The 27,657-nt window shown below is 53.3% G+C and overlaps 9 protein-coding genes across 9 annotated transcripts; 5 read left to right on the top strand and 4 right to left on the bottom strand.

The window, feature by feature from the left end:
- Window positions 1-423: 423 nt before the first annotated feature.
- Window positions 424-2,603, top strand: Z517_05600 (uncharacterized protein; the record flags this gene model as incomplete). The annotated part of the gene is made up of 3 exons (XM_013430927.1): window positions 424-683; window positions 745-805; window positions 876-2,603. The coding sequence occupies 3 exons, from the start codon at window positions 424-426 to the stop codon at window positions 2,601-2,603; spliced, it is 2,049 nt and encodes a 682-aa protein (XP_013286381.1).
- Window positions 2,604-4,518: 1,915 nt separating this feature from the next.
- On the top strand, window positions 4,519-6,690 carry Z517_05599 (uncharacterized protein; the record flags this gene model as incomplete). The annotated part of the gene is made up of 8 exons (XM_013430926.1): window positions 4,519-4,702; window positions 4,913-4,965; window positions 5,037-5,119; window positions 5,242-5,444; window positions 5,527-5,825; window positions 5,887-6,189; window positions 6,254-6,427; window positions 6,481-6,690. 8 exons carry the CDS (start codon window positions 4,519-4,521, stop codon window positions 6,688-6,690), a joined length of 1,509 nt encoding a protein of 502 aa, XP_013286380.1.
- Window positions 6,691-6,846: 156 nt separating this feature from the next.
- Window positions 6,847-9,555, bottom strand: Z517_05598 (uncharacterized protein; the record flags this gene model as incomplete). The annotated part of the gene is made up of 2 exons (XM_013430925.1): window positions 6,847-8,784; window positions 8,833-9,555. The coding sequence occupies 2 exons, from the start codon at window positions 9,553-9,555 to the stop codon at window positions 6,847-6,849; spliced, it is 2,661 nt and encodes an 886-aa protein (XP_013286379.1).
- A 516-nt stretch (window positions 9,556-10,071) lies between these two features.
- On the top strand, window positions 10,072-10,577 carry Z517_05597 (60S acidic ribosomal protein P1; the record flags this gene model as incomplete). Its single annotated transcript, XM_013430924.1, has 3 exons — window positions 10,072-10,140; window positions 10,227-10,449; window positions 10,531-10,577. 3 exons carry the CDS (start codon window positions 10,072-10,074, stop codon window positions 10,575-10,577), a joined length of 339 nt encoding a protein of 112 aa, XP_013286378.1.
- An 841-nt stretch (window positions 10,578-11,418) lies between these two features.
- Z517_05596 (uncharacterized protein) lies at window positions 11,419-12,660 on the top strand (the record flags this gene model as incomplete). The annotated part of the gene is made up of 1 exon (XM_013430923.1): window positions 11,419-12,660. The coding sequence occupies one exon, from the start codon at window positions 11,419-11,421 to the stop codon at window positions 12,658-12,660; it is 1,242 nt and encodes a 413-aa protein (XP_013286377.1).
- Window positions 12,661-14,302: 1,642 nt separating this feature from the next.
- On the bottom strand, window positions 14,303-15,814 carry Z517_05595 (uncharacterized protein; the record flags this gene model as incomplete). Its single annotated transcript, XM_013430922.1, has 1 exon — window positions 14,303-15,814. One exon carries the CDS (start codon window positions 15,812-15,814, stop codon window positions 14,303-14,305), a length of 1,512 nt encoding a protein of 503 aa, XP_013286376.1.
- A 2,218-nt stretch (window positions 15,815-18,032) lies between these two features.
- Z517_05594 (uncharacterized protein) lies at window positions 18,033-19,174 on the top strand (the record flags this gene model as incomplete). Its single annotated transcript, XM_013430921.1, has 2 exons — window positions 18,033-18,838; window positions 18,967-19,174. 2 exons carry the CDS (start codon window positions 18,033-18,035, stop codon window positions 19,172-19,174), a joined length of 1,014 nt encoding a protein of 337 aa, XP_013286375.1.
- Window positions 19,175-20,880: 1,706 nt separating this feature from the next.
- On the bottom strand, window positions 20,881-23,321 carry Z517_05593 (uncharacterized protein; the record flags this gene model as incomplete). The annotated part of the gene is made up of 2 exons (XM_013430920.1): window positions 20,881-22,992; window positions 23,076-23,321. 2 exons carry the CDS (start codon window positions 23,319-23,321, stop codon window positions 20,881-20,883), a joined length of 2,358 nt encoding a protein of 785 aa, XP_013286374.1.
- A 966-nt stretch (window positions 23,322-24,287) lies between these two features.
- On the bottom strand, window positions 24,288-26,427 carry Z517_05592 (uncharacterized protein; the record flags this gene model as incomplete). Its single annotated transcript, XM_013430919.1, has 2 exons — window positions 24,288-25,288; window positions 25,344-26,427. 2 exons carry the CDS (start codon window positions 26,425-26,427, stop codon window positions 24,288-24,290), a joined length of 2,085 nt encoding a protein of 694 aa, XP_013286373.1.
- Window positions 26,428-27,657: the final 1,230 nt, after the last annotated feature.

Here is a 27,657-nt window from a genome sequence, read left to right as displayed (position 1 = left end):
TGGCGTGCGTGGGCGTCTAACGGCACCCAAACTCGCCCAGACTCGCCCAAATCACACTGCGGTTGGAAGAACCAGGACTCACCCCCAAATTATGACCATGGTGACCATGGCCGGGGAGGTCCTGGCTCAGCCTGACGACACGAAATGGCCGCCAACGCCTCACTTTAGCAGAACGCCCTGTTCCAGTTTGTCGCAAGTTGCTTCCCCCTATAACACAGATGTCTGCTCATCCTTATTCGTCTCGTTCGTTCCTGCCTGATGGTATCTATTTATCCGCCTATTCCACCTGCCTTGCATGCTGCGTCCTCGCCTGCAGTTGCGCAAAGTCGTCTTTGGTGTTCTAGAGTGACGGTGATTCACTGGTATTTTGCGTGAGGCTGTGTATCCGCGCATCGGAACCACTGGGTCGGGCACGTCGCTACCATGGCACCACATGGTCCCAATGGCATAGAGATGACAAACCTGCGATCCCGCAGCCCGTCGTTGGACGTCGACGAACCCCCACAGACGAGGCCCGTTGCACACGCCCCTCTGCTCGGGACTTATGATGTGTTTAGTCTGATCGTCAACAAGATGATTGGCACGGGCATATACACCAACGTGTCGACGGTGCTCGTACTCACCGGCGACAAGGGCCTTACTATGACGCTGTGGGCGATAGGCTCGATCTACACGTTGATCAGGTGAGTAAAGTTGCACAAGGACGAGAGACCTCGCAAGATGCAAACGGTGACTCTTGTATAGCATGTTGATATACTTGGAATGTTCTACTGTCATGCCGTACAATGGGGGAGAACTTGTATACGTAAGTGAGGCTCTCGAATATGCTTCAAGAAGATTCGATCGTGAGTCGGGGCTGACGAAGAAACTTGCAGCTTGATGAACTGACTTCGGGCCGCGGGCGCTCATGGATCAGACGATTTCTGGGAGACGGCTTGTATGCATACGTGCAGTATGCGTTCTTATTCGTGGCTTTCTTCAACTCGGCCACAAACTGCCTGCAGATCGGGCGGTTGGTGCTATTCGCTCGCAATCCGCAAGAGGATCCCGATCGCGATTTTTTGCGGGTGATTGCATTCCTGGTCCTCCTTATTCTGTGTCTTCTACAATACTTCTCCCCCCAGTCCGGTCGCGTGCTCAACCAAATTTTGGCGGCCGTCAAGATCCTGCTGCTGGTGGTCGTGCTCTGTGCTGGGTGGCACGCGATCCAGGTCGGGACATATCTGGGGGCAGGATTCCAAGAATGTGGACCACCAGAAGCAACCATGTCCAAGATCCAGGTGGCCAAAGCATTCCTCCTAGTGATATTCTCGTATGAAGGATGGGAGAATGCAACTTTTGTCGCCGGCGAAATCGACCCACAGAGCCCTGTGACGCTGCGCAAAGGGTTCATCTTTGCAGTCACGGTCGTCAGCATCTTGTACATTGCCTTGGTCGCGACCTTTCTCAAGGCTATTCCATTCGTTCCTGTGGCGATCAACTACACCCCGATGCTTTTCGGTAATAACGAGGCGTCATACAAGGCATGGTCCGTTTTCATTGCGATTTCTTCTCTCGGAAGCCTCAACTCAATCATCTACACCTTCTCACGCATCAAGCAAAGCATTGGGTCGGGCAATGTTTTCCCGTGGTCGCATTTCTGGAAGAGTGACTCGCCATCTTCAGGTCATGTGGAAGCGCTGGACCAGTATCTCGCACCCAGAGGTGGACTCGCGCTTCACGGGATCATGACAACGGTCCTGATTGCCGCATCTGCGTCTATCAAAACTGTGCTGGAGTCGGTCAGTATGGCTGGACTGCTCCAGACTTATGCGCACTGCATCATCCTGACCATCATGGGCTTTGCGGTCCTCAGGCTTCCATCAAGGACCAGGTACCTCGAGGAAGTCAATGGAGGAGACCACCACAGCGAGACGGAAGTGGATGGGCGGGGCGAAAGCCAGGGGTGGGAATGGGACCTGAAGTTGAGGAAATGTCGGGGATGGTGGCGATATGTGCCGGCATTCTTCTGCGTTGCGTATGGACTGGCGAATCTGTGGGTTATCATCCTCAGCGTGATCCCTCCATACCGGGACCAAGATGGATTTCCTACCCAAGGCACGTGGAGCAACTCGTCCGACGGCAGGACCTTGACGTGCACGGACTCGGGGTCCAGCGTGAGCCTGACATTCCCTTATCCGGTTGCTCTGGACAAAGAGGATGCCCTGCAAGGCTGGGTCCTTCCGGCCGCGACGTTTGGGGTCATGCTTGTGGGCACTTGCTACTATCTGGCCGTGTTTGGCTCAAGCCTGGAGCCGCGGTTCTGGCGGTGGTGCTTGACCCAGTATGCGGGTGTTCGGCCGACCATCAGCAAGTGGGAAGGGTACGACTGGCGACTGGAACAAGTCCGGCGGTTTGGGAGGCGTCGCGACATTGCGTTCGACAGGAGAGACGAGCGGGCGCAGGTGGGAATGCTGTACTGGCTCGGCGGCGGAACGAGCCTGTTTGTGAATAACAGTGGGAACCACCCGGTTGAACGATGGCATGATTTCAAGCACGGATGGGGGGAAGCGTGGCAGGAATTTCGAAAGGGGTGTCTGAGACGGAGGAGGCGCAGTGGTTGATACCGGATTTTCAAGAGCAAGCTTCGAGAGCAAGGCTATGCAGTAGTCAATGTCCATATTGTACCTCGTACAGTCAGTGACTGACTACCTTTCCCATGCCATGCCCCCTCACTGATGTCTCTCCCCCTCTCTCCTGCGCCTCATTCTGTTTTGCGCCCCCGGTAGATGGCGTTCGATAGTTGCGGGTGCGGGTGGCTAGCTAGAGGCTTTAGTGTAGTGCAGCCTGCAACCAGAGTGCCACGCCCGTCACATTGACGCCCACGCTCAAGCTCGTGTGACCCTTGTCGCCTACCCGTATCGATTTAGTTAGGTATGGTACTTGTGTTTTGGTGGGCTGGTGAGGCATGAGGCACGAGGACTAGTAGGCGAGGACCGACAAGAATCGCCCTTTGTCGTGGTTGTGGAGAGGGTCGCCTGCTGTTGGGAGGATCTTCCTGTTTGTCAGGCTGGCATATCATATCACAGTCTCAAGTGAACAACCAAGTGACTTTTTTGCCTTTGCATTTATGTGTGTACTTTGAACAGAAACAGGAGCTGTGGTAGTGGAGGCGTCGGCGTTGGGTGTTGTGGTGGTGGTGGTGGTGGCTTGAGGATGGAGGATGGAAGGAAATGGCAATGGTTCTTCGCTCTCAATTCTGGGCTCTGATAGATCACTCTCTTCTCAATTCTTCCACCTGACACCGAGGATATATAATATCCCTAGCCATACTCCCCCTTGTCATCTTGTCCACTAGATCCCCTTGTCACTTACAGAGCATATCATATGTAAAGCAACACCCATAAGCCGTCCATCCAGTTACTATCATCCACCATCCACCACCTCGCCTGCTCCCGCTGCCCGCTCCCCGCATGAGCTTATCCTTGAACTTGTTCTTGAGCTTGACTTGACTTGACTTGAACCTCAAACTACCCAAATACCCAAATACCCCGACTTACCCACCTCGGCATAACCACCCACTCAAAAGTATTATGGACCAAGTCAGCCTGGTCAAATACAACATCAGCGCCTCGGCACTGGTGAGTTATCTCGACGACCTTTTCGGGCGCAACAAGTACCGTTGGAAGGTTCGTCAGGGTAGTCCTTTTTCTTGGTCTCACTGTGTTTTTTTTTTTCGTTTCTGTTTCTGTTTCTGTGAGTTGTTAAGTTAATACTGGCTGACTGATCCACGAAACAAAATCAGCCCATCAGGATCGGCGCCAATACTATGTACGAGGTGACGGCGGCGAGGAAGTTGTCCGTCTCGGAGCACGGCGAGATTAAGCAGCGTTCCGGGGTCACGCTTGTGGATGCTTGGTAAAGCTGTCACGAAGAAGGGCTATCTCTTCGCATGTCGGGGAGGGATATATTTGGGTTGGGTTTGGGGGAGGAGCCGGAGGATATATATATGTTTAATCAATGTACTTGTTAGGGAGATGCTTCAGGGGCGGAGTAGAGGAGTCGAGGCGTAAATGGTCAAGAGTCAAGAATCAAGACCTACACCTCAACCTATGGACATCATCTATATTTTATGTGGGCGCATACAATTCACTTAGCATATATTCTAAATCCTTGAAGAAGAGACTCTCAAATGCTGGCAGATGGCATGCTTGGGTAAGTGGTGGCATAGCATGGATTCAGCCTCACCATCTTCCCACCTTTTTCTGCCTCGTCCCGCCTCGCCGTTCACAGCCTGATTTCCTTTCCCTTTTCCTCTCCCAATTCCACCACCAATTCTATTTCTTCATGTACCATGCACGATCTCCGCCATTCTCTCATTATAATCCTCTTTCTTGAAACCCCCCTCCTCCCCTTCTGAGCGTATTTGTGTTTGTGTCTGTGTCTGAGTGTGTATTTCGCACCCAATAGATCCCCCTAAACCCCCTCACAGCTGACGACCTCAGTCCACCTCTTCCTCTCCCTCGCAGATCTGCAGTAATGGACGAGAAACTCTTACCCTGGCCCGCCCCAGACTCCCCCCTCACCCGACAGAGCGTGTTGCTGGGTTCATCGATCGACGAGACTCAGCGCGCCTTTGACGACGCAGGCCCGGGGATCTTCCTCCCCGCGGACTCGGAACCGGAGTATTTTCGCGTGCAGGTGGGCGAGGTTGACGATATTGGTATGTTCCTCGTGTAATCTCATGTAATGTGTCTGAGGATACCCCACACATATTACATCTATGTGTATGAATATGTGGAATGAACCTATTGACTTGGAACGGCTATGGACGGTCCAATCCTTGGGTGGGACTGTGCATTACGTTCTTTTTTGCTTAGTCTATCTGTCACTGTGCCCGAAGCTGATTCGATACTGTGTCTTTCCTCGATAGGATTCAGAACATGTCTCCTCCAAAATGACCACGCCGTCGCAGAATTTCTGAGGGTAAGTAAGAGGAGTGCAGTGGTAGTGGCGTGCATAAGGAACTCGACGGTAACATACAACCAACACAAAAGGCTTCACGCGAGATCGAGATCAACACCACCAACAATGCCTCGTGGACGGGCGCGGTGCCGACGTCGCCGAAATCTACATTCTTGTACGTTCCAAATCCTAATTACCACCTCTTCCTTCATCGACACTCTACACCCAGGACATATCAACCACCTCATCGTGGAAAGCAGCAAATTCCTTCTAACAACCTCCCTCCCTGCTTGACAGTCTCCTGAATCCCACCTTCGGCTGGGGCCACCTGATGCTGTCCGAAGCGAGCATGCGTTCAATCCTGCGTCACGTCCGCGTCTTCCCCGCCTTTCTCAAGCATTTGACCGCCTTTGGCGAGAAAGACTTTGCCCGCGACGAGGGCTTTGCCGCGTATGACATCGCCGAGCACGTCGACCGGCTCGGGAGACGTCAGGGCCTAGGTACACCCCCCGCTAGACCTGAGAGACCTGGCCAGGGCCAAAAAAAAAGTATGCGAGACGCTGATCCTTGTGGGTGCGCTAGAAACTTGCTTTCTGTGGAAGTACGTCCAGCGGGACGACGGGAATGCCCAACACCCATGGACCATTCGCCACGCCCTCGTCTATCAGAACTTCTCGTGCACGACCCAGAAGAGCACGCATATTCTCGTTAGAGCGCCGACTCAGCTGACGAATCGCTTGAAACACAACTTCACCGCCTCGCCGGAATCTCGAGCTGCCACGGCGGCCGACTGGCTGGGTCTGCAAACCGTCTTGATATCATCCGGGACAGGGGACTGGCGGCACACTCTGAACTATTATGATGGACAGATAACGAAGCTGGTGAGTTTGGCCTCCAACAGGTCCTGTAGACTGGTGTAGCGTCTGATCGAATGGTGTTTAGTTCGACGTCCTCGTCATGTTCTCGATCGAGACGGACGCAGCCAGCGATTCCAAAAAGGTGCAGCAATGTATCAGTTCGATGAAGGACCTCACACACCTCGTCGACCAGATACTAAGAATATCGCACGTGCTCGCCCTCAACTCCACCATCATACACTGCATGACCAACGCCGCACGCAGATACGAAACCGTCGAGCGGCGTGATGCCTTTCTAGATCTCGCCGAATCCGTGCATCTCGAGTATGACTTTCTCCGACGGCTGGCCGAGTCGTTGTTGGCACGCGGAAACAACCTGTCTCGCCAGGTCGGTTGACACCCCGGTCGCGTACGCACACGCTTCTCTGGACTCCCTTGCTGACCTTTACCAGTTGCAAGACATCATCGCGTTCCGGAACTCTGAGCTCAATAACAGGATAGCAACCGCAACGAGCACCAGCACCGGCGCAGTAGTCGAACTCACGTCAAAGAGCTCCCACGAGGCTCGCATAGTCAAGGTGCTCACGATCGTGGCCCTTATATATGTGCCTGCCTCATTCGCTGCGGTATGCGCACTCTCCAGCCTTTCGGGAATTCGCTTTGCTAAACTCGGAACCAGGACTTCCTGCAGATGGGTTACGTCTCGGTGGACCAGGACCGAAACTTCCACATCGTGGCAAGCATGGACGTGTGGCTGTGGGTCATCATAGCGTTCCCACTGATCCTGCTGGCGCTCTCGGTCCTGCTTGTCTGCGAGGTCTTGGGGAGGAGAAAAGTCGCCCAGGGAGCAGCGACGTCCAACACACCCGTGTTTACAAACATCGTCTGACCGATGCGGGAAAGCTAACTCCTGCTGGTGGAACTGCGGCTTCGGTTGGAAATACGTCGTGGGCCAACGGTGGGATCGCTCCAGGATATCATCTCCCTGCCATCCCGGACTTCTTGGATGAGGGCTGCAAAATCCGAGACGACTATAGAGCCGCGGTTAGCCTGTTTTTCGCAGAGGCGGGTAGAATGGGGTCGCTCTCTCACCTTCTTCATGTCTCGTCTCGATCTTCACGTCCCTAGTGTTATTGTCCCCCTGCCTGTAGATATTGCCTAGCGGATAATGCGTCGATCCGATCGGCAGTAGGAGCTGACGATCGTTTGTGCGCTGGAGTTTCTCCGCGTGCGTGAAGAACCTCTCCCTCAAGAGGCCGCGGAAGGTGATGACGCTGGTCGCGCCGTGGCGTTCAACCTCGACCGTTCCCAGGCGAGATCTGAGCGGCACCTGTAGGACCGCGGCGGGGTTTTGGAAAAAGACCATGAGCCTGAGCCCCGCGGCGGGCGGAGCTGTCGAGGTCCCGTCGACATAGGTCATTCGCCTGCGTTTCCAGACCTGCACCGAAGCCGCCTCGACGCCGTCCCGGATCGGTGACAGGTCCCTGGAGAAGTCACGTCTGGCTGACACAGTGACAGGGTGTCTCAGGCTGTAACACTGCCGCAGCTCGTCGTCAGGCCCGCCGCCGCCGCCGACGATCCCAAAGGAACGCGGTGTATATTGGATGATTGCCATGTGGAATTCCAGCAAGCCGTTCTCAAAGGACAAATCTATCTCGAACCCGTCGGCGCCCGTCCTCAAGATTCGACAGTGGCCACGGCCTCCGCCGCCGTCGAGCAGCGCCGAATGGAGCAACCCAGTCTGCCCCTCGGGTAGCCTCTTCGAAATTATGTCCGGTCTGGAGGAGGCCTTCTTGAACCAGATCTTGATCCAAAACCCGCCCTTCTGGTGAAACAACCTCAACCGGCACGGGATCCCCGTGTTTTGTTGTTGGGAGTCTGCAGTCACAAGGCGGACCCCTTCCAGCGACACGAAAGAGGTCCCATTCGTATCCATGGCAACCTCGACGTAGCCCGCAGGGATGTCCCGCAGGTCGTCATTGTTGGCTGCCAATAGCACGCCACTGGGGTCGTTTCTTGCAGCCAGGTAGTTGTTCAAAAGTAGTGTGAGGCGCTCGGCGACCTCGCCGGACGTAGGGCGCTCGGAGGGATTGATTTCGAGCATTTGCGACATTGTCCTAACAAGCTCTTCCATGTAGGTGTGCAAAGCTGGGGATTCAACGCTCAGACCGTATGCCAGAATCTTCTCGAGTTGCGTCGTCACGGCCGGGTTGAGGTCAGGTCCCGTGAACGTGTCGACGTGGTACGGTGCAACGTCGCCTCCGGTCGTGTGCATTTTGCGATCCTCATCGAACCCTGTCACTGCACTGACATTGCCAAGGCAGACATAGGTATATAATTGCACCATGATACAGGCCAGAGACCAGATGTCGTATTTGAAGAGATCGCGCGAGTCAAATTGTCCGTTGATGAAGGAAGGACTTGCGGAACTTGTATGACGAGATTCAAGCAGGTGGCGAGAAGGCATCGACTCGGGAGGTGCGTATTCTGGGTCTCCCCCGCGATAGCCACCGTCTCCTCCGTACTGCTCTATGCCAATGCGGACGACCTTGATGAGCGCTTGGCCAAAGTCGGTAATCTTAAACGTCCCGTTCCAGGTGATGAGAACGTTCCTCGGTTTGAGATCGAAGTGGAATCCGACAATCTTGCGGTCATTATCCAGTGTCATTTGCGGATGGTGGATCGTGCACAGTCCTTGGGCCATGCCTCTGATGCCCAAACTGATCCAGTCGTCGGGAAACGGTTTCTGAGAAAGGTGGCGTGGGAGGTGACCATGATACAGCAAGTCATGGAGATTCAAGTCCACATAAGGGAAAAGCATATTGATCTCATCCCCAAACGTGTAGAAAGCGATCAAATCTATCAGATTTTCTTTGCCTTTTTTCTGTTGGCGGATCACGTCGAGAAAGTCTCGCTCCATCTGGACAGAATGTTCCAGTGTCTGGCCTCGAGTTCCTTGAATCATTTTCCGGGCAATATAGAACTATAAATGTCGGTTTGGGGAGTTTGTCATCGGGACCAATTAACTCACCTTCTGATCTGCTGAAGCCACTATCGATTGTGCTCCCGCATAGCTCTTGATCAGCTCTTTGACATCATCTCCAAGATACTCTGGGTGCACTTCTATTTTGGAGACTGTTCCAAACGAGCCACTCTTGGGCGACCCTTCACTCAAAAAGGGTAGTCGAGTACCAGAGGGGAAGTTTCGGGCAGGGCGATCAAGCGAAATCCGTTCCACTTTGAACATGGGCTTCGCATATCGAATTCGCTCCCTGACATCCTCGGCAATGTCCTCTTTACCATCGAGTGCGTCGATCCCTTCATCCGAGAGCAATGTCCTATACAGTCGGTAAAGCTGGGATATCTGATCCGTGTAGAGGAGGACCGCCACGATAATCTTTGATTCATCTCTTCCACCCATGACTGCATCGATGATCCTGGTCCTTTGGCCGCCGCTGTAGCCTTCGGCTGGAGTAGCTCTTTCATACACACAGCTTCGACATGCACACTCTGTCAGTTCACACAGCATGTCTCTGGTCACCAGTTCAAGAACAGCCGAACGCGGGAAGAACAGCTTTGGTTCCAGTTCGATCAGCTTTCCCAGAGGCAAAGGTCGAGGATCCCTGCTGCGGGGATCGTGTACGACAGGTGGTTCGGCCTTGAGATACAATTTGTAAAGCCATTTTTGACATGCGTCGTCGAACTCGTCGTCTTCCCTGCCTTGACCTCGACGCAAGGAACGGAGTATATCCATATATGGATACCGTGGAGTTGCGTCTCGGTCAAGACAGGCAAGGCTGAAAGAGGAAATCTCATGCGGCAACGTGGACCCACCCGATCAGGGGTGGTGCTTGTGCTGAATTCAAAATATGGTTGACGTTCACATGGGCTTCTAGACTTGTGGAAAGTTGACCGCTGCAATGGGAGACTCTAACGATCAAGACAGATACTTGACATACACAGGACTGCACAGGAGGCTTGCGATAAGGACAACTCTTTCAGCTAACCGCCGAGGCTGGTGCCAAGACTTTGTTCACGTGACTGTGAGGACTCGATGAGAGGGCAGGAGGGGTAAAGGCGGCATCGCCCTTTCCTAGAACAGCCTAGTCTAGACCGGGCAAACTGTGGCCTTGGCATTTTTGATCCCACAACCAAATTCCGGGAACTTTGGCCCTGCGTTTTTCGAGAAATTGCGCGCAACTTCAACTTTCTTGACACCAACCTTTCTGAACTCTCAAATCAGACAAGTTCCCTCAGCAAAACCGTCAAGATGTCCACCGCCGAGCTCGCCAGCGCCTACGCTGCCCTCATTCTTGCCGACGACGGCATTGAAATCACCGTACGAAGTCCCTCGCACAATAAACTGAGGATATCGATTGAGAGGGGAAGGGGACATCAGACTAACATTGTGTGTTTGACGTGCAGGCCGATAAACTCAACACCATCATCAAAGCCGCCGGTGTCGTCGACGTCGAACCCATCTGGGCTACCCTCTTCGCCAAGGCCCTGGAAGGAAAGGATGTGAAGGATCTGCTTCTCAACGTCGGATCAGGTGGTGGTGCCGCGGCCGCTGCCCCGGCTGGTGGTGCTGCTGCTGGCGGCGCCGCTGCCGCCGATGAGGCTCCCAAGGAAGAGGAGAAGGAAGAGGGTACGTCTTACCAACGAGATATTCTGCTGTCCCGCGCAGCATCCCTTGGGGCAAAGACATGTACTGACAATGCCACCACAGAGAAGGAAGAATCCGACGAGGATATGGGCTTTGGTCTCTTCGATTAGGCGCCTGGTTCGCCTCGAGTTTGTTCTCACACTGCCGCCTATTCTCTACTACCTCGACTTCTTCCAAACATCAAATCGAAAAAGTCTTGTCCGTGGCATGCACCGATGCACATTGCGTTCGCTTTGCTATACCGGTGAATTGCCCCTGAGGCAGGGAAACGGCATCAAGACCAAAGAGCAATTGACATTTTTAATGGAGTATCAAATTCCAGGGGAAACAAAAGTCGAGAACACCGGTCCGGGACGAGCGATGGCCAGCTAAGACTCATGCGGACTTATATCCGAGCCAGACAGCACATTGAGAGAATTGATACACCAATGTCAATTAACTCGTTTCAACATTTGCGTGATTCTGCGCCATGGGTGAATAGCCCGGTGCGCCCACCAGATGCGAAGATGGTGTCTGTACGCGGCCATGTTCGTTGCACATCTGCGTAACCGTGACGCCGGTGCCATTTTTGCAATCGTTGTGCGAGATTTTGATCTCAGTGGTCCACCAAACCAACTCCCCTTCTCCCTCTCCTTGTATGTTCTGTCCCAAAACCCTCTTGCTCCCTCGGGACAAGGCCCTTCGTATTCAGATTGCTTTTCTCTGCCTCCATCCTCGGCCTCGCTGATACCCCTCGCGCTTGAATCTCCACACTTTCTCCAACCGTGCGATTTATACTCTCCCATCACTTTCAGCCTTTCAACCCATCCTACCCCCCCCTGCTGCTTGTGGAAACTATTATGATGAGACACAATTGGACCTCGCTTCGTGACGTGACCTATACCGAGACCACTCGCCGCACTCTGTGAAACGTGGCCACTCTCCGACGACAAGGGTGTGAAGGAACCAAAGATGACATTCTCGTATGGCATTGAGCACTTCGAACCAGCCTTTGAGGGACGCGACATCCCATACATCAGCTGGGGCCTCCGCTTCGATGAGGCCTGTGCGTACCACGTCGCCAACACGGTCAAGGCGAGCAGGGTCTACATCATCGCGTCCAAGTCGCTGTCGAACAACACGGATGCGCTGAAACGGCTGCAGGCTGCCCTGGGCGACAAAGTCGTCGGAGTGAGGATCGGCATGGCCCCCCACACGCATTGGAACGAAGTGCTCGAGATCGCGCAGGACGCCGCGCTCAAGAACACCGACTGCCTCGTCACCCTGGGTGCCGGATCGCTCACGGACGGGGCCAAGGTGATCGCGTGGATGCTCGCCAACGACATCGCCACGTCCGAGGGACTGGAGAAGTTATTGTCTGAGGGGCAAAAGGCATTCAAGGACCCCGTGGTCCGCCAGATCGCTATCCCCACGAGCTTGTCCGGCGGAGAGTACCGGTCGATCGCGGGCGTGACGAGGGACGACGGCAGCAACCAGAAATGTCTCTTTGAGCCGCCCGCCCGGAACCCGAGCATCGTGGTGCTGGACCCAGAGCTCACCACCACCACCCCGGAGCGGATCTGGCTGAGCACCGGGGTCAGGTCGGTGGACCACTGCGTCGAGGCGCTGTGCAGCCTGTTGTCGAATGAGAAAGGCGACGCCGAGGCCGAAAAGGGGCTGTTGACACTGGTGCCGGCCCTGATCCGGACACACAAGGACCCCGGCGATCTGGACGCCAGGTACGAGACGATGCGGAGCGTGATCCAAGCCATGAGAGCCGTGGAGACCGGCGTGGCTCTCGGGGCCAGCCACGGCATCGGGCATCAGCTGGGCCCCCTGGGCGTGGGGCACGGGGAGACCAGCTGCATCATGCTCCCCGCGGTGTGCAAGTGGAACGCGAAAGTGGGCGCCAACGTCGAAAGACAGGCCCACTGCAAACAGGCGTTGCTCCGCTCGCCCGTGGTTAAGGAGTTGTTGGAAGCCAAGTACGGCTCGGGACCGCAGGATCTCGAAAAGGTCGACCTGGGGGACATCCTGGACGTGATATTCCGGCAGATCGGCATGCCGCGGACGTTGAAGGAGGTGGGCGTTGGGAGAGACAAGCTGGATGGGTTGGCCGTCAACAGCCTCAAGGACCATATGAGCCTGACGAATCCAAAACCCATCACGGAGAAAGGACAGGTCATGGAGATATTGGAGATGGTGGTCGAATAAAACCGAGGTGTCTTCTCACATACTTTGGTCAGGTGGCACGGAAACACCAGGGAAAGGCGTCCATGCTGCACGTAACCTGGTATCAACATGTCTTCCATGAACATTGTTCGCCGTGCCTTTTCTGCTTGGCTCGGCGTAGATATTCTTTTCTTGGTCTTCACCTTACCACCTTTTGGGCTCTCAGCAAAGCGCCATCTCGGGTTTGAGCTTCCCCAGTACCACAACGTCTTGGACATGTCAGGAAGCATCAGAACTCGGCGATAGAAGATCCTTGCGCCTGACACCAGTGATTTTTTATCAAGTGATTGAACGCGATATTTTGTCCAAGAGACTTACAAGAGAGAGACAGAGAGAGAGAGAGAGATTGGGAAACAGTGAGCAACCTATAGCTATCTTGGGCATATATCTTACTCGATGATTGGTTCATTATTCCCCAATTTGGAGTGGAGACAGACACCCTCGCCGAACTTCATGCCACGAGCCGTGACCATCAGGAAGACCAACAGACAACTCAGGCGAGGGTCGAGATCACTGAGGTTTGTGCGGGCTACCACAGAGACCCGTTTGTGTACGAGTGTCAAGGAGGCAAGATGGTTGAAAAGAAACAACCCCGGATTTTGATTGGTCGTAAGAGATTCACGCCTTCCGATTTGTGGGACATTATCTACCAAATAAGTTAGACCCAGAGGTAAGATGATTTTGTCTGAACTGGGTAGGTCCAAGTCCACTCATACGCACTTTCCTTTCACACTTGGTACGGATTCAGTCCATCCCTGACACTAAACTGGCATATGCACTAGCATTTCGTGGGGCAATGAGCGAGCTAAATATCGTCTAGACACCACCGGAGCCGTTCATGGTGCTGACGCGATGGTCCATCCTGCGGCCCATCCAGCTATACGACGGGCTGGGTCCTATATCGTTATTGATGTCACTGAGGACTGAGAAAGGAAGGGTGAATCCAGGAATGGCCATGGCACAGAGGAAGACAAGGGAGCTTAATGCTACCCATTGACGCTTCGAGAGCCGAGTCGGTCCCTGGGATGGATCGACAACGGCATGCTCTTCGGACGCAATGCTGGTATCAGCTTGTGCCTTAGGATCATCTAAGTTGAGCAAAAGTCCTCCAACAAGAGGAAGTTCAAGAACCAGATGTCGAACGGAAGAGCTTTTACCAAAGGTTAGAGAGCGCAGCGCCACTATTTCATACTGTTGGCCATCTACCAGGGGGAGCTCTAGCGCAAGTATATATACCTACATCGACAATATACCCCCGTCTCGTCTACGTGGTGAAGAGGACTTCATCTTGGTCATCTCGATGCAGACACTAAACCATTATCGCAGGTGAAAGAGGGGAAAGGAGGTACTGGCTGACGATTCTATATGGCTCGATTGCATAAATACGAGGAGAGTAGCGAGCGGTCTTGTCCTGTAGCTACACAGACATGTAAAGCCCAAAATTTTCCAATCGACATTGATTCAGTGAATCCGAGGATGTTGTTGGCAGCTCGTATCGAGCATGAGGGAAGTCCACCAAAAAAAAGGGCCCGGTAACGGTAACCTCAAAAGTCCTCCCACGTAAAGAACTGCGATGAAGGGCATCAAGACTGCAGCCCCTGAACCCGCGTCAACCAATATTCCCTCAATTGCCCACCTTGATAAAGGCCTTCGACTCCAGCCACTTGCCAAACCACACGACCCAGGCATCGATCCGTGAGAAATAGTCGGCGGCCCAAAGGACAACAGTGGTGGTGACCAGCATCCCCGGGAGTCCGGACCAGTAACCATCGCCGAGGTGTGCAGCGCGCCAAGGTTCAACGATGGGCTCGTAGAAGCACCAGTTGACGATATCATGCATGACGTAGATGCCGAACGAGATGTCCCCGAGATACTGAGAAAAGCTGAGCTCGAAAGGAATCTGGAGCATGCGACAATTATCCAGGGCGAAAACCAGGAGGCCGGCTCCGATGCTGAGCCAGAAGTATTCACTGAGGTCGAGGGGATACCACCACGGTATAACCCTGCTGAGGTAGTCGAAGGGGAAGGGTCCCTGATAGCTCCATCCGTCTGGCGGCTGTCCGAAGAGAAAGAGTGCCACGACCACCAGAAGACTGCACCCGACCTTGGTGAGGATTTTTCTGCTAGTTTTGCGACTTGGTGCTGCTTCTTCGTTCTGCCGCTGCGGAAGAGGCACAGGGTGTAGGCGTTCCGGATGGCGATCGAATGAAAGATCCGCTATCATCAAGCCGATCAAGAATAGGGCTGCATAGATAGTCCACCAGTAGTAACAGAGAAGTATAACAAGAGCACAACAGATCCTGCGACCTCTCGTAGAGAAGAAAGCAGCGACGCCACAAAATGAGAACAGCACTATGCTGCCTCTAAACTCGACGGGAATCGTCCACATCGGGTCGAGGTACTTTGTACGGAAGACGCTTGGATACCACCAGCCTTTGATATCGGCAAATGGATTAGTGGTCGAGCCGAAATCCCAGAACCAATCCCAGATTTGACCAAGGAAAGTCCCTTGACGAAGATCTCCTCGACACCAGCCGAAATACGAGGCGAGGGCGACGATCAAAGAGCCCGTGCCTGTCGGAATGAACAGTCGAAACCATCGTCTGAACGTCGATGAAGCCAAAGCCCGAAGGAGGTCTGGCTGTTGATTGCGCATCATCTTGAGAAGTCGGTAGCTGAGAACGTATCCGGAGATGACGAAAAAGACTTCGACCATGGCACGGCCATTGAGAAGCCCGCGAACGACCGGGAGCTCGAGAAGCGACGTTTTGTTGTAGTACATATGAAATCGGAAGACAAGGAGCGCCGCCCAGCCTCTCAGAGCATCAAGGTAAGCTGTCGGATGCAGTTTCTTCGGTCTTTTCAATCCGCCTGGCCGCAGGAACCGTGGCAGTGCGACTAGGAAGCCTGCGAGGATCAGAGACGCCATATTCTTTGGCCTCGTCAAGTCATCTGTTGACCAGATCTTCCAATTCTGCGGAAACTCCCATCTCGATGAGATCCTCCACCCGGGCAATCGATACCATTTTGGCAAGGGGTGTTCATGAATCTTTTCCATGTCGATGTCTGAGAGCTCAAGATCGTCCATGTGATCACTCGTGCGGCTATCGGATGGAAGAGGCATATACTGCTCCATCTTGGTTAGATGAGCAAAGGAAATTCCGGTGGTAGTGTCTGCGCGCGAAACCAAGGGAGAAATCGAGGAAACCTCACGAGAAACACGCTCAACAGTAGAAATAGTATCACATTACAGAATAAGTAGGATGAAGTTTGGGCAGCAAGAGATGGAAAAATTGAAAGTCCTGCTGTTTGCGCTTAGACCACATTCCGAGTGACAGCACTGAGGTAGGGACCAGTTGGACAACGCGATGAGCCTGCGCGGAGAATTTCGGACAGAATCCATGACATTTTTGTAACTTCATCCCTTGCTGACTTCCAATGAGTTGATTTGTTCGGCGTAGATTGGCCTTGTGAACTTCTGACGGCCAGGATAATGTGAGCATAGCATCGGACCACATTCCACTGCCCTAGTTGAGCGCGTCCGTAATTCTTTCCTCCTACATCCAATGAAGATGGCTTTCAATCAGCTCGAGAAGGAGGAGAGAGATATCGATGGAAGTAGTGAAATGAAAAAGTGGCGAGACATTATGACCTGATGCGACAAGGGTTAGTGGGCAAGGGCTCGTCTTTTCCAGGTCGAGATGCGCCTTTCATTGACTTCCCTACCGTTTCGCAGGCTTTTGATTTCTCGTCTGCTGTGAGGGGCGTCACTCTGACAGCTGTCAACCTTCGATGGTGGCCAATAGTGGGTAATGGAGGGAGCAACACTGTGACCACTGGATTTTCATTTGTGCCCATCTCAGCGAGCTCTTCTCCCTACGTCGCATCTGTAGAACTGGCGTCAAGTTAGAGGAATGCACCATAGTCACAATGTCACTTTAACCACGATGGATGCCTTTCTCGCAGAGCACGCAGTCAGTGCATGATCATCGTATGCCAAGTATGGAGCTAGATGGGCAAGGGGGCGACACCAGAGCAGTCTGTTTCATATCCGAGGACGTGGTTCTGGTTGCGGGTCTTTAGCCATGCGTGTCTCGTGGCTCATCTCGACAAGCGCACAGTATGCGCTTGTTGTTCCATTTTGAAGATTGTGCGCAGCATTTCTTTTGAGGCTTGTTCGGACGATTGCCGTCGCGGACTCTGGACATGGGGATAAGCCATATTTTAAGGTTGGAAACAGGAGGCTCTCTCAGCGTCATGGACCCAGTCAAGGAGGGGGCTTGTTCGGTTCGTATCTCGGGTTCCGACACGAAATACGCAGAGGTAGCAACCAACTTCGGACTTTTCGGGTGCGACAGAACCCATGGTTGCAGAGATGCGGCCCAGAAAGGGTAGTAAGACAACCGGAAGCAGTCCGAAGAGACGCCATCTTATCTCAGCGCAGGGATAACAAGTTGGTTGAATGCAAAGTGAAGGAATTGAATTCATCCATGGCCTGCGCTGTGTGTGCGATGCGAGGAATTGAGCCGAATCAAAACATCCTCGGCACGGAGGAAATGTTCTTCCGGCTTCGACTCTCCGACTCCCAACTTCCCTCTCTCGCTCTCAACCTCGACTTTGATATCGCAAGGATATGCTCCTTAGGATGATCCTTGACCACCGGCACAATACAAGTCCTGCATATCCATCTTAACGCTACCAAGGCTTAAGCAAGACTACGGAAAACTCCTTCCGCCTTGTTGCCCAGGTTCGGTATTGCTTGGGCTGGTGGGTACAGCCTTGTCCTAACCGCTTTCGGGCTCAGCTTGCGAGATCACACCACAGCATCCAATACCCTTTTGCAATGAGCAATGGGGGAAAGAGCCTTCTTTTGACTTGTTCCGCCGTCATTGGGTTATGGTAGTCACCCTGGGTCGACGGTCCAACCACATGGCATGCGTCTCGACAGACACGAGTTGGGCAACGAGACGCCTTTTCTTAGATCTCGAGACAAACCATGTGTATCCACCAGAAGCCGCCCTATCGTATGCCTCGTGTTTTGCCTAGACCTTGCGCCCAGGGACGGATTGTCATGTCCCAATCATCCGTATTCGCGTCCCTGGCAATCCGAGAGCCTTGTTCTGCAGCTCTCGTGTCGTCGGCTCCTGGTTTCGTTGGTGCCTGGGGATCCATCATGTATGACTCCGAGTACATATAGGTGTATCTCTGTATGGGTCTTTTCTTCTTTGACTCCTTCAAAAGCCGTGCGAGTATCACCATTGGTATCCCCCGTTGTTACTCTATCACCTTTACCCATTGTCTAATCCTCGAACCCCCCCCCCCCCCCCCCCCCCCCCCCGGGGTTGTCCTGATCAATGGCTAACAACAACGACAACTCGACGTTTTTTCTGCCCCTCGCCAACTGCACCGATGTCACACCCCGATGTCCTGTTGAGCACTCGATCTATGGCTATTTTCCTTCGATCGGGGCAAATGCCCTCTTCGTGGCCCTTTTCGCCATGTGTGGCGCCCTACAACTTCTCTGTGGCATCCGCTACAAGACATGGACGTACCTGATTGCCATGTTGCTGGCCTGCGTCGACCAGGCGCTCGGATACGTTGGCCGTGTGATACTGCACAACAATCCGTTCGACAGAGTGGGCTTCCAGATCCAGATTTGCTGTCTGATCTTGGGACCTGCCTTCAACTCTGCCGCCATCTACCTGGTTCTCAAGCACATCACCCTCGCTTTCGGGCCACAGTACTCCAAGATCAGGCCGAACTGGTACACATGGATCTTCATCACCGGAGATCTCATATCCCTGATCATCCAGGCAATTGGCGGCGGCATGGCTGCCACGGCCGACGACAACCAATCCCAGCAAGACACGGGCGACAACTTGATGATGGCCGGTATTGCCTTCCAGGTAGTCACCTTGATTTTCTTCGGCAGTGCTGCGTCGTGGTACGTCTTCAGCCGCTGGCGAGGGCGCGACGAACCCCTATCCCGCGAGGCGAGCGGCTTTCTGAGTGACAGGAAATTCCGGTTCTTTGTGTACGGCTTCATCGTCGCTTACGTGGCGATTCTGATTCGGTGTATCTACCGTATCGTCGAAATGGCTGGTGGGTGGGCGAACCCAGTGATGCAGTTTGAGCCTGCCTTTATTGCGCTTGATGGATGGTATGTATTGGCCGATTTCCCATTTCCTCCTATCGTCATCTCTAATCACTTCCATGTCCTCCCCAATCCTCCCATACCGAGTAACCAATCTGAGAATCCACAAGACTGATGTTCGAGCTCTTTTCTAGCATGGTCATCATCGCCACACTGGTCCAAACCATCCTGCACCCAGGATTTTGCTTCCCCCGCCTATCGAGCGCATACGTCCCGCCTCAGTCGACGTCGAGCGTGTCCGCAGCTCCCAAGGAGTACAATCCGTCAAGCATGCTCTCGACACCTCCCGGCGAGTCGGTCGAGATTGAAAGGGAGAAGCAGGGTGCCAGGGAGGAGGCTTGAAAAGTTTGGCCCCGGATGGTCAAGCTTACAATTCATCTAGCAAGGATTCTGATACGGCAACGGTCTCTTACGGCATTACCCACATTATTCCTTTTCTTTTTGGATACCACGACAAACAACACCCTGTCGTCGTCTTTTCTGTCGTCAACAGCCTCAGGAACTCTTCGACGTCCAGAAACAGAGGGTGCTTCCAGCACTATCTCACCTCGCGCTACACCCATGGACGTGTGCGATCTGAAGGTTCCAAACAGATAGAAGTGAGGAAACAGCCACTCTGTTCGCAGACCAAGATATTATTGCGGAGACTCGTCCTCGCCAACGCAACCTACAGACATCGTGGCTGAAGACAAGGATACCTTCCTGAAAGCATTGACAACGACGCATCATCTATCCCCCCATGGATCATGAGTGACAACGGATAACGAACGCCAAGGTCCCATTCCATTCGCGCGCATGGGACACATCCCAAGATTCTTCTCTATGAACAGCGACTTTGCAGTCGTTTTCACCACTTTAGTATTCTTGGGTTTCCTCACATTGGATGTCCTCAGTCCTTCCCCCCCCTTCGAAGACCAAGACATGTCATGGACTCTGACAGAGGACCATCCAACTTTCCTTTGCTTACATGTCATGCTCGTATGGTTCTGCCTCTTTGCCTGTTTTGGAGTTAGAGAGCATTTTGTGCGTGTGTATAGAAGGGAAAGAGTTCCGGGATAGAATTGAGAGATATGTACAACAACAACAACAACGCCGATAAAATCAACATCAACAATAATGATACGAGGCAGGCAATGAAAATAGAGGTTTTGATACCGTGATACTACGAAATACTGTCATCCACACAATTTCCATTCCCATTTCCATTTCTATGTACTTACCGCACACATAGATCGACGGATAGACATGTGTATTGGCAGGTTGGTAGGTTCGGTAGATGAAGGAACGTGCAAGCACCCAGCGCCAGCTTGACATGCCAACTGTCACTGAGTGAGATGATGGAGAGGAGAACGTCGTCGGTATCATCGCCACCGTCGATGCCACTGTCTCTTTCGCCGTCACGATCCTGGTCGTCACTATCAAGGCCATGGTCACCGTCAAGGCCATGGTCGTGGTCATCGTGGTCATCTTCTTTGTGGCTGTCGACACCACGACCTCCGCCATCGCAGTTACGATCATCATGACGGTCCGTGGTGCACACGATGTACAACTTCCAGGAGATAGGACGGATGGACAGGTGGACAGGTAGATAGGTAGATGACAGCTAGATACACGCCAGACACAACTCGTCTGCAACACAATATAGACGGGGCGGCGAACCGCGGACAACAAAAGAGCGAATGAGAGGGGGCCCGGGGGGAGTTGTGGGGGGGGGTTGGGGACTCTGGTTCGAATGCGGTGGCACGTAAGCACAACAGAGGATGTGCTGTGGTAGATCATTAATGTACGTGGTCGGCGGCGACGACATCGTAAGGAGACCGTCATGGCGATCAGAGTGAGAGACGGTGGCGGGGGCGGCGACGAGGACTCTAGCAACGCACTGACGAGAAAAGCAATGAAGAAGAAAACATTGTGAATGTTGTTGACATTTATTGCACTATTGTAGTGCCTCGGTGTGCCTCCTTGCGTTGTCATCCTGTCATCTTGTCTCACCCAAGCTCTAAACACGCGAAACCCCCAAGGGGAACTTGCCGTGAGGGACGGCCGTCTCACTTCTCCTTGGCCTCGTCCTCCTTCTTGCCAGTGGCCTTGTTGCCACCAAGACCCTGGATCTGCATGGCCTCCAACTCGCCATACCACCCGCCCATCCCCCCGATGTCAAACCCGAACCCCTGCTCTCTGGCACGAGCGTTCGCCTCCGTTCCGGCCCTGCTGGCCCTCATCCGAGCGGCCTCGGCAGCACGTTGCTGCCGGACCGCGTTCAACGCGTCATCGCGCCCGATTGTCAATGCCTCCTGCGTCGCCTTGGTGGCAGTGGCACGCAGAGGTTGCTCTCCGCGTGCCGCCGCCACCGTCTCGGAATGTAGAAGGCGCTGTCTGGCCTGCGCGAAGGCCGTGCGGCGAGCCGCAGCAGAAGGGAAGTTGGTGTTGACAAGATCCTGGAGCTCCTGGTAGAGTCGGTTCTTGGCAAGGCGTTGGATGGCAGTCTCACGTGGTTCTGCGGCACGTGGCTGTTGAGGAGTGGTGCTGGATCCTGCAGTCGCAGCAGAAGCTTGACGACGACCAGGGCAAACACGAGGAGGTGGTGCAGTGCACTCATCAGTACCAGGCGCATCAGTGGCAGTGGCAGTCGTGACAGTGGCAGTCGTGGGAGTAGCGGTAGTTGCGGTAGGAAAGTTAGCGCCGTGTCTAGCTAAGCGTTCACGAATTCTTTCATGACGACGAGCTCGGATAGTCTCCAGATCAGGGTAACCAGATCGAGTGCCGGCAGAGGTACGACCAGTGGTGGCAGGACCAGGAATTGGAGGACCAGTAGGAGTAGGACCATCAGCGTCAGTGAACATGTCGGTGTGGATGACGGATGCAGCTGGGAGTCTTGAACGAGCGCGAAGATTCAACGGATCGTCATCTTCAGCAGTGGACTTGTTCGTGGCAGAACCATGAGCACTAGTAGACCATTTCGAACGACGATTGCGGAGACCATACGGATCTTCATCTGTGCGTGTGTCGTTGATGGAAATATTTCGAGCACCAGCAGTCAAAGTAGCAACATGGTCATCAGGAGTGACAGTAATTTTGCGACCAGCAGCGGCATTGCCAGCTCCAGCAGTTCTAGTAGCAACATGGTCGTCAGGAGTGATGTTGCGACCAGTAGAGGCAGTGACAATTCCAGCAGTCATGGTAGCAAGAGGTTCATCAGGAGTGACAGCAATGTTGCGACCTGTGGTAGCAGTGGCGAGAGGGAGAGTGATGTTATCTTTGTTGACCTGTTTGCCTTTGACATCTTCAGCAGTGGACTCGACTTTGGTGACAGAGGACTCAGCAGCAGCGGTAGCAGCGGCAGCGTCATCCTCGCTGGTATCTTCTTTGTCATCTTCCAAGTCTTTGGCACCTTTGACAGCGACATTCTTCTTGGTGTTATGATCTTTGTCAACTTGTTTCTTCTCAACAGGTTTGGCAGCGACATCCATGTCGGCGGCTTTGTCTTTGTCATCTTGTTTCTTCTCAACCGGTTTGGCAGTGTACTCCATGTTGTTGGAGTCTGGTTCAGTAGCTTTCACTTTGCCTTCACCTTTGTTCTTGTTGTTCTTGCGGCCAGTCTTCTTTGGTTTACCCTGGATGAAAAGATTCTGCTCATCAGCCATGTTGTTCATTCTGACGGCGATGAAGAATTCGAGAGGTCGAGGGTCGATGTCAATGGTCTTTCCGTTTCTGATGGCAGCAGCGATCTCGATGATGCCGATGCAGGTGAAAGGACGGTAGTGTTCGACGTAGGTCTTGAAGGGAATGTCGACAGCTTTGTGGTCTGGGTTACGACGGAGGAAATCTGCGCACTCAACCGCCCAGTCGAAAAAGAAGTCGACAATGATGCCAATCACGTCAAATTCGTCGAGGAAGGATGGAGAGTCAATGACGTCCTCAAACTCAACAGGATTGGTGCCTTTGACAGGTCTCTGACTGGTGAAGAGGCCGATGAATTTGTTGGTTTTGATAGCGTGAACAATTTCAATCTTGACGTCCGTGTCAACACGCCACTCCCTCTTGCCAGTCGACTGGTCAACAGTCAAGTAAGCAGTGGTGAAGAAGTGACGAAGGAGATCTCGAGCGGCGTCTTTGCTCCTCTCAAAGGTGTGGAAAACACGCTCTCCGAGTAAGCAGGCCTGCAAACACGAGACGAGTTTGTGTCAGTAATGAGGAGACTCTGAAATCGCTGTCACTCGCTGTAACATGGGTAGAAACTCACAACTTGTCTGTAGTCGTCGCCCAGATCGATCTGTTGAAAGGTGCCACTCAAGATGGTAGGATTGGGAGCGTTTGAAGTGTTGACAAAAGAATTGAGTGCTCTGGCGACTTGCGTGGGCAAAGAAATTGAAGGCCTCTCAGTGGTGGTCTTGGCCGATTCTTCCGTAGATGATTCCGGAACCTGGTTAAAGAAGTCCTGAGTAATGCGAGCATGGCGCGCAGCCTTCTTTGAGTTGTTCTTGCCCATCGCGCTTCGTGGTTGAACGATTGGCAGCGATCGAGCGCGGGTTGAGGGTGTGCGAAGGACAGTAGAAGCGCGACAGTGAACCGTCCGACGAAGACACTTTTGAAAAGCGTTGAGAATTTCGTGTATGCCATAGCTTGGCGCTGGCGACAGTGTGCTCACCCATCTTTTCTGCCACACCCGCAGTGAAGACGAGTGAGCACACTGTTGACCATGCCATACTGTGCTGTAGAGGTGGAGGATATGATGTCGACATTGGTTTTGGTCTGGGGAAATACTAGCGCCTTGGCAGCCTTGTCCAGCCTTGGCCAGCCTTGCCAGCTTGACCACCTCTCACTGCCTCAATGTCCTCTCATCGATCACCAGACCGCAGCCAGACTTACCTTTCCCTCCTCTCACAGTCCACACCAACAGCCGCTCAACAAGTCATGATGTGTCTCAGGAGGGCCTCAACTGCATCGCGAGAACAATAAATGCTTTGAGATTGAGCGGACACTCTTCACCTACCCAAATCGGGTTTGTCCGCCTGGCACCTACCTACGTCCTTTGTGGCGGACGTACTCTTCAGATGAGGACGCCGTTCGTGAAACGCCGCTTCTGTCCAGTCTCTGAGTATCCACACCTTGCGGACCCCTTCTGGTCTTGTCACGAATATCCTGTTAGGAACGATTTGAGAGAACTCGTGCATGTTTGAGAGCCCATCAACTGCATCATTTCATTGGCATCATTACAGGGGTGGTATATCTGGGCTCATCCAAAGCCCTCCACTTGCACCCTTGTTGCTGTCCGCCGTGGTCGTCAGGATCATGGAAACAAAGTCTATCAAACAACCGAAACCCGTTTCTGATCATCAGGCCAGTCCAAAAACGAGAAGCCATCGCAAAAGGGAAACAAACGAGCAAAACTGGGGATATCATCGCAAGATCAAAGTCACACAAACGAACGTCAAAAACAACCTCAGTCACGGGATCAGCTACCCATGTACATCTGCTGTGCCCCAGGGTTCGAAAAATCCATGCCGGTGCCACTAACGTAGCCGTCAGATATGTCTTCGTCATAATACTCTCCGCCGCTTGATGCATCGAAGCCTGCTCTTCCCATACCGCCGACATCGCTGAGGTCTCCTTGGTCGTCGACGGTCGAAATTTGCGACCAATCTATGTTCTGCAATGCAGGATACTGCTGCAGAAGCGCTGCGGGTAATGCGAACCCACCAGCACCTGTGGTGGGATCCATACCTATCATCATCGGTTGAGGAAGGGGTTGTAGCCCGCCCTGGTGGGCAAAATGTGCCTGCTGCTGTTGCTGCTGCTCCATCATCGCTCTGTTCTGCCTTTCTGCCTTCTCTTCCTCGAGGAGTGGTTTGATGCAAATCCGTCCGGCTTCACTGCGGAAATGTCGACCAAGTGCATCTGCCCTTGCGAACCGTCTCCCACAACCCCAATGCTGACCCGGTGTTGAATGGAGCTCGCCTTTGCAGACGAATTTCTTCTCTCCGCTGTGCAGGCCTTCATGACGTTTTCGATCATGCTGTCGTGCAAATGCTTTGCCACACACTGTACAGACGAAGGGTCGTTCATCGGTATGAGTCCGCAGATGCGATCGTAAATTATACGCTCTTGTGAACCGCTTCGGACATAGATTGCATTGGAACGTAGCGGGATGTTTTTGGACCCTCGTATTTGACCCGGATGGAGACGCGTTTGGTCTGGTGGGATCGGCGAGATCGAGGATATAATCCCTGCTTTGACCCATCGACGAGGTACTGGCTCGGCGATTCTTGTCGATTCGTCCAGATTGCACACCCGGTCCAGGAGATGATTCTCGAGACAGCGATTGGCCTCTTTCAGGGGTGCTAGACCGGACAGAAAGACTGTTGCGGTTGGCGTTGGTCGCGGTCAGCCCTGGCGAACTCGATCTTGACAGAGGGCGTGTGAATGTGACGTCGGATTTGCTTCGGTTGCGGCCCCCTAGATCTCAGATTAGCTTTCTTCACATATCATAATCGGGTATAGAGGAGCATACTGTTGTTGGACGGAGGACTCAAGGCACCTTCCGTAGTCTCGCCTTGCGGTCCAAAGCTCTGCTGTCTCGACACCGGTGCCGGTTCGATGTTGATGGTTGGAGGTTGAAACTGGTCAGCCTGACCAATGTCCGAAACGACCGACGTATTCCGTATATGATTACTCGGAACAACGGGAGGCTGGTATTGAGGTGGTTGTGTAGTATACACGTCGGGTACGGGGATTCCGAGAGGTTGACCCAAACGCAAGCCACTCCCATCCAGTCCAAGACCCTGCTGGTTGCCTTCCATGTTGGGCATCAGCCTCGGAGATCGGTACGGAGCCTGGTCGCCTAAACTGAAGCTTTCCATGCCGAACGCATTACTTGTGTCCGGTTGCGCGGGGAGATACGGCGAGTGGTTGATGTCGCCTCCTGTGTTGTGCAATTCTGAATGAGACAGATACGGGGAATGACTTGCGGACGAAATATCGCTATGTTCAGAGGGTGCCCTCCGGTGCTGTTGAAAACTCAAGCCAGAATAGGCACTGGACGGATCGAGGGAAGCGTTTCTTGAATGCTGAGGAGTGTAGTACTGGCCGTTTGTCGACGCAGGCGAACCCGGTTGGGACGAGTGATTTTCTGGAGGATGCAAATTCGGGGACTGATGATCCTGCGGCGGAGATAGCTTGCTCAATTCTGCCGGGTTCACATTGGTTTGGGAATTCATGTCGTAGGCTTGGTTCAGTGAATAGGTCTGGTTGTAATCGCCGGATATATCCTCGCCCTGGTACATGAAGTCCCCGCTGTTAAAGGGCTGACCCAGCCCCTGGCCCCCGAACTGATTGTCTGAATAGATGTTCTGATATTGGCCGTTATCATAGAAACTTGGCTCGTTTGGGATGGGTTGGAGGCCGCCTTGTTGCTGAGAAGCAAGGAACGGGTTGTTGAAGACGCTGCCAGAGGTATTGAACTTGCCGGTGGTCAGAGCTTGTTGAACAGAAGGGTCTACTCCTGGTACAATGCCGGGGTAGTGGTTGGGGGAAGGCTGAGGGCTTATGTGCTGCGCATTGCCTCTCGAGGGAGATCTCCCTCGAGAATTGTCCATCTTTTTCAACACAAACCACTTAGGCACAATCCACCGATTTAGTAGAGGCGCGGAGAAGGGGCCAGATGGGAAGGATTATGAACCGCTTGGGGCTGGCTGTCAAGAACGATGCTTCCTCTCGGAGTATAGACCCGTCGTGGGGCCGGTGTACGGTTCGAGATCGGACTCAATTGGGAGTCAGAATATGGTATGTAAATACACCTTATGAACTAGTCTGTGGCGCAGTAAGTCAGAGAAGATGCCTTTATATGAATGCGTGGTCGGATCAGGCTGGGGGCCATACTCAGCCGCGCAGTGAGGCTATGCCGCAGTTCGGATGATGATGATATAAGTACTTGTAGAGCGCCGTGAACAATTGGAATTCTCCAGACACAGTATTGCCTGGTCAGTGCGACACCGATCAAAGTGCGAAAATGAGCCGATACCCTTCGCGGTGGTTTGGGGATGAGGTCTTCGGTGAGTGTGATATAATAGCGGGCGGCGACGAGCTGGCGAATTGAGCGAGTTGTGGGGATGGCGGCAAGTTCAAGACGTCTACAAATGATGACGACGGCGAAAATCGTACAAGCAAAGGCAATACAGTCGATAAGAAGGTGAAGGATGTATAGAAATTGGATAGCGACGAAACATGCAGTATACCGGAGTTGAAAGACGACAGCGGGATGGAGGAGTGTGAGGTATGTAAGTGTGAGATGCAAGATGCGAGATGCCGGAATGGGGGGTGGGAAGAGGGAGGGTCTTCTAAAGAAAGGTGGTTAACAAAATACACTTGAAACGAGCGAAGCGCCACGCCGGGAAGTCAGTCTAAAGGCTCCCATTGGGTGTTGGGAGGTCTGCCCTAGGTACCATCGACTAGCCGGGGCCCTCTATTTCTCTAAAGTGTGTGCGAAAAGGCAGCCGAAAGATCCCTGCAGAGCTGCAGAAGAGCAAAGCCCAGGGACGGTACCTAGTATCTACAGTACCTGGCAATGCTTGGGGCCCTACGAGGTACACCTACGCATGGAGTATAGGGATCCCGGGGTACCTAAGTACCTCCCATCACCACTCTTAGGTACAAGTATCTCTATGATGAAATAAATACCCGTACCTTGCTCCCGCTGTCGGCCGCTCGTCGTTAATCACTCCACCTGCCCTCCCACCCATTCATTCGTCCATCCAACCATCATATTCTGAGCAATCAACCAGTGACTCAAAAGTGAGAGGCGTGGAAGCCCCAAATCAAGCTAAATT

The sequence above is a fragment of the Fonsecaea pedrosoi genome, assembly GCF_000835455.1.
Source record: "Fonsecaea pedrosoi CBS 271.37 unplaced genomic scaffold supercont1.3, whole genome shotgun sequence".
Taxonomy (NCBI): Eukaryota; Fungi; Ascomycota; class Eurotiomycetes; order Chaetothyriales; family Herpotrichiellaceae; genus Fonsecaea; species Fonsecaea pedrosoi.
This window is presented reverse-complemented; position numbering and strand designations above follow the sequence as displayed.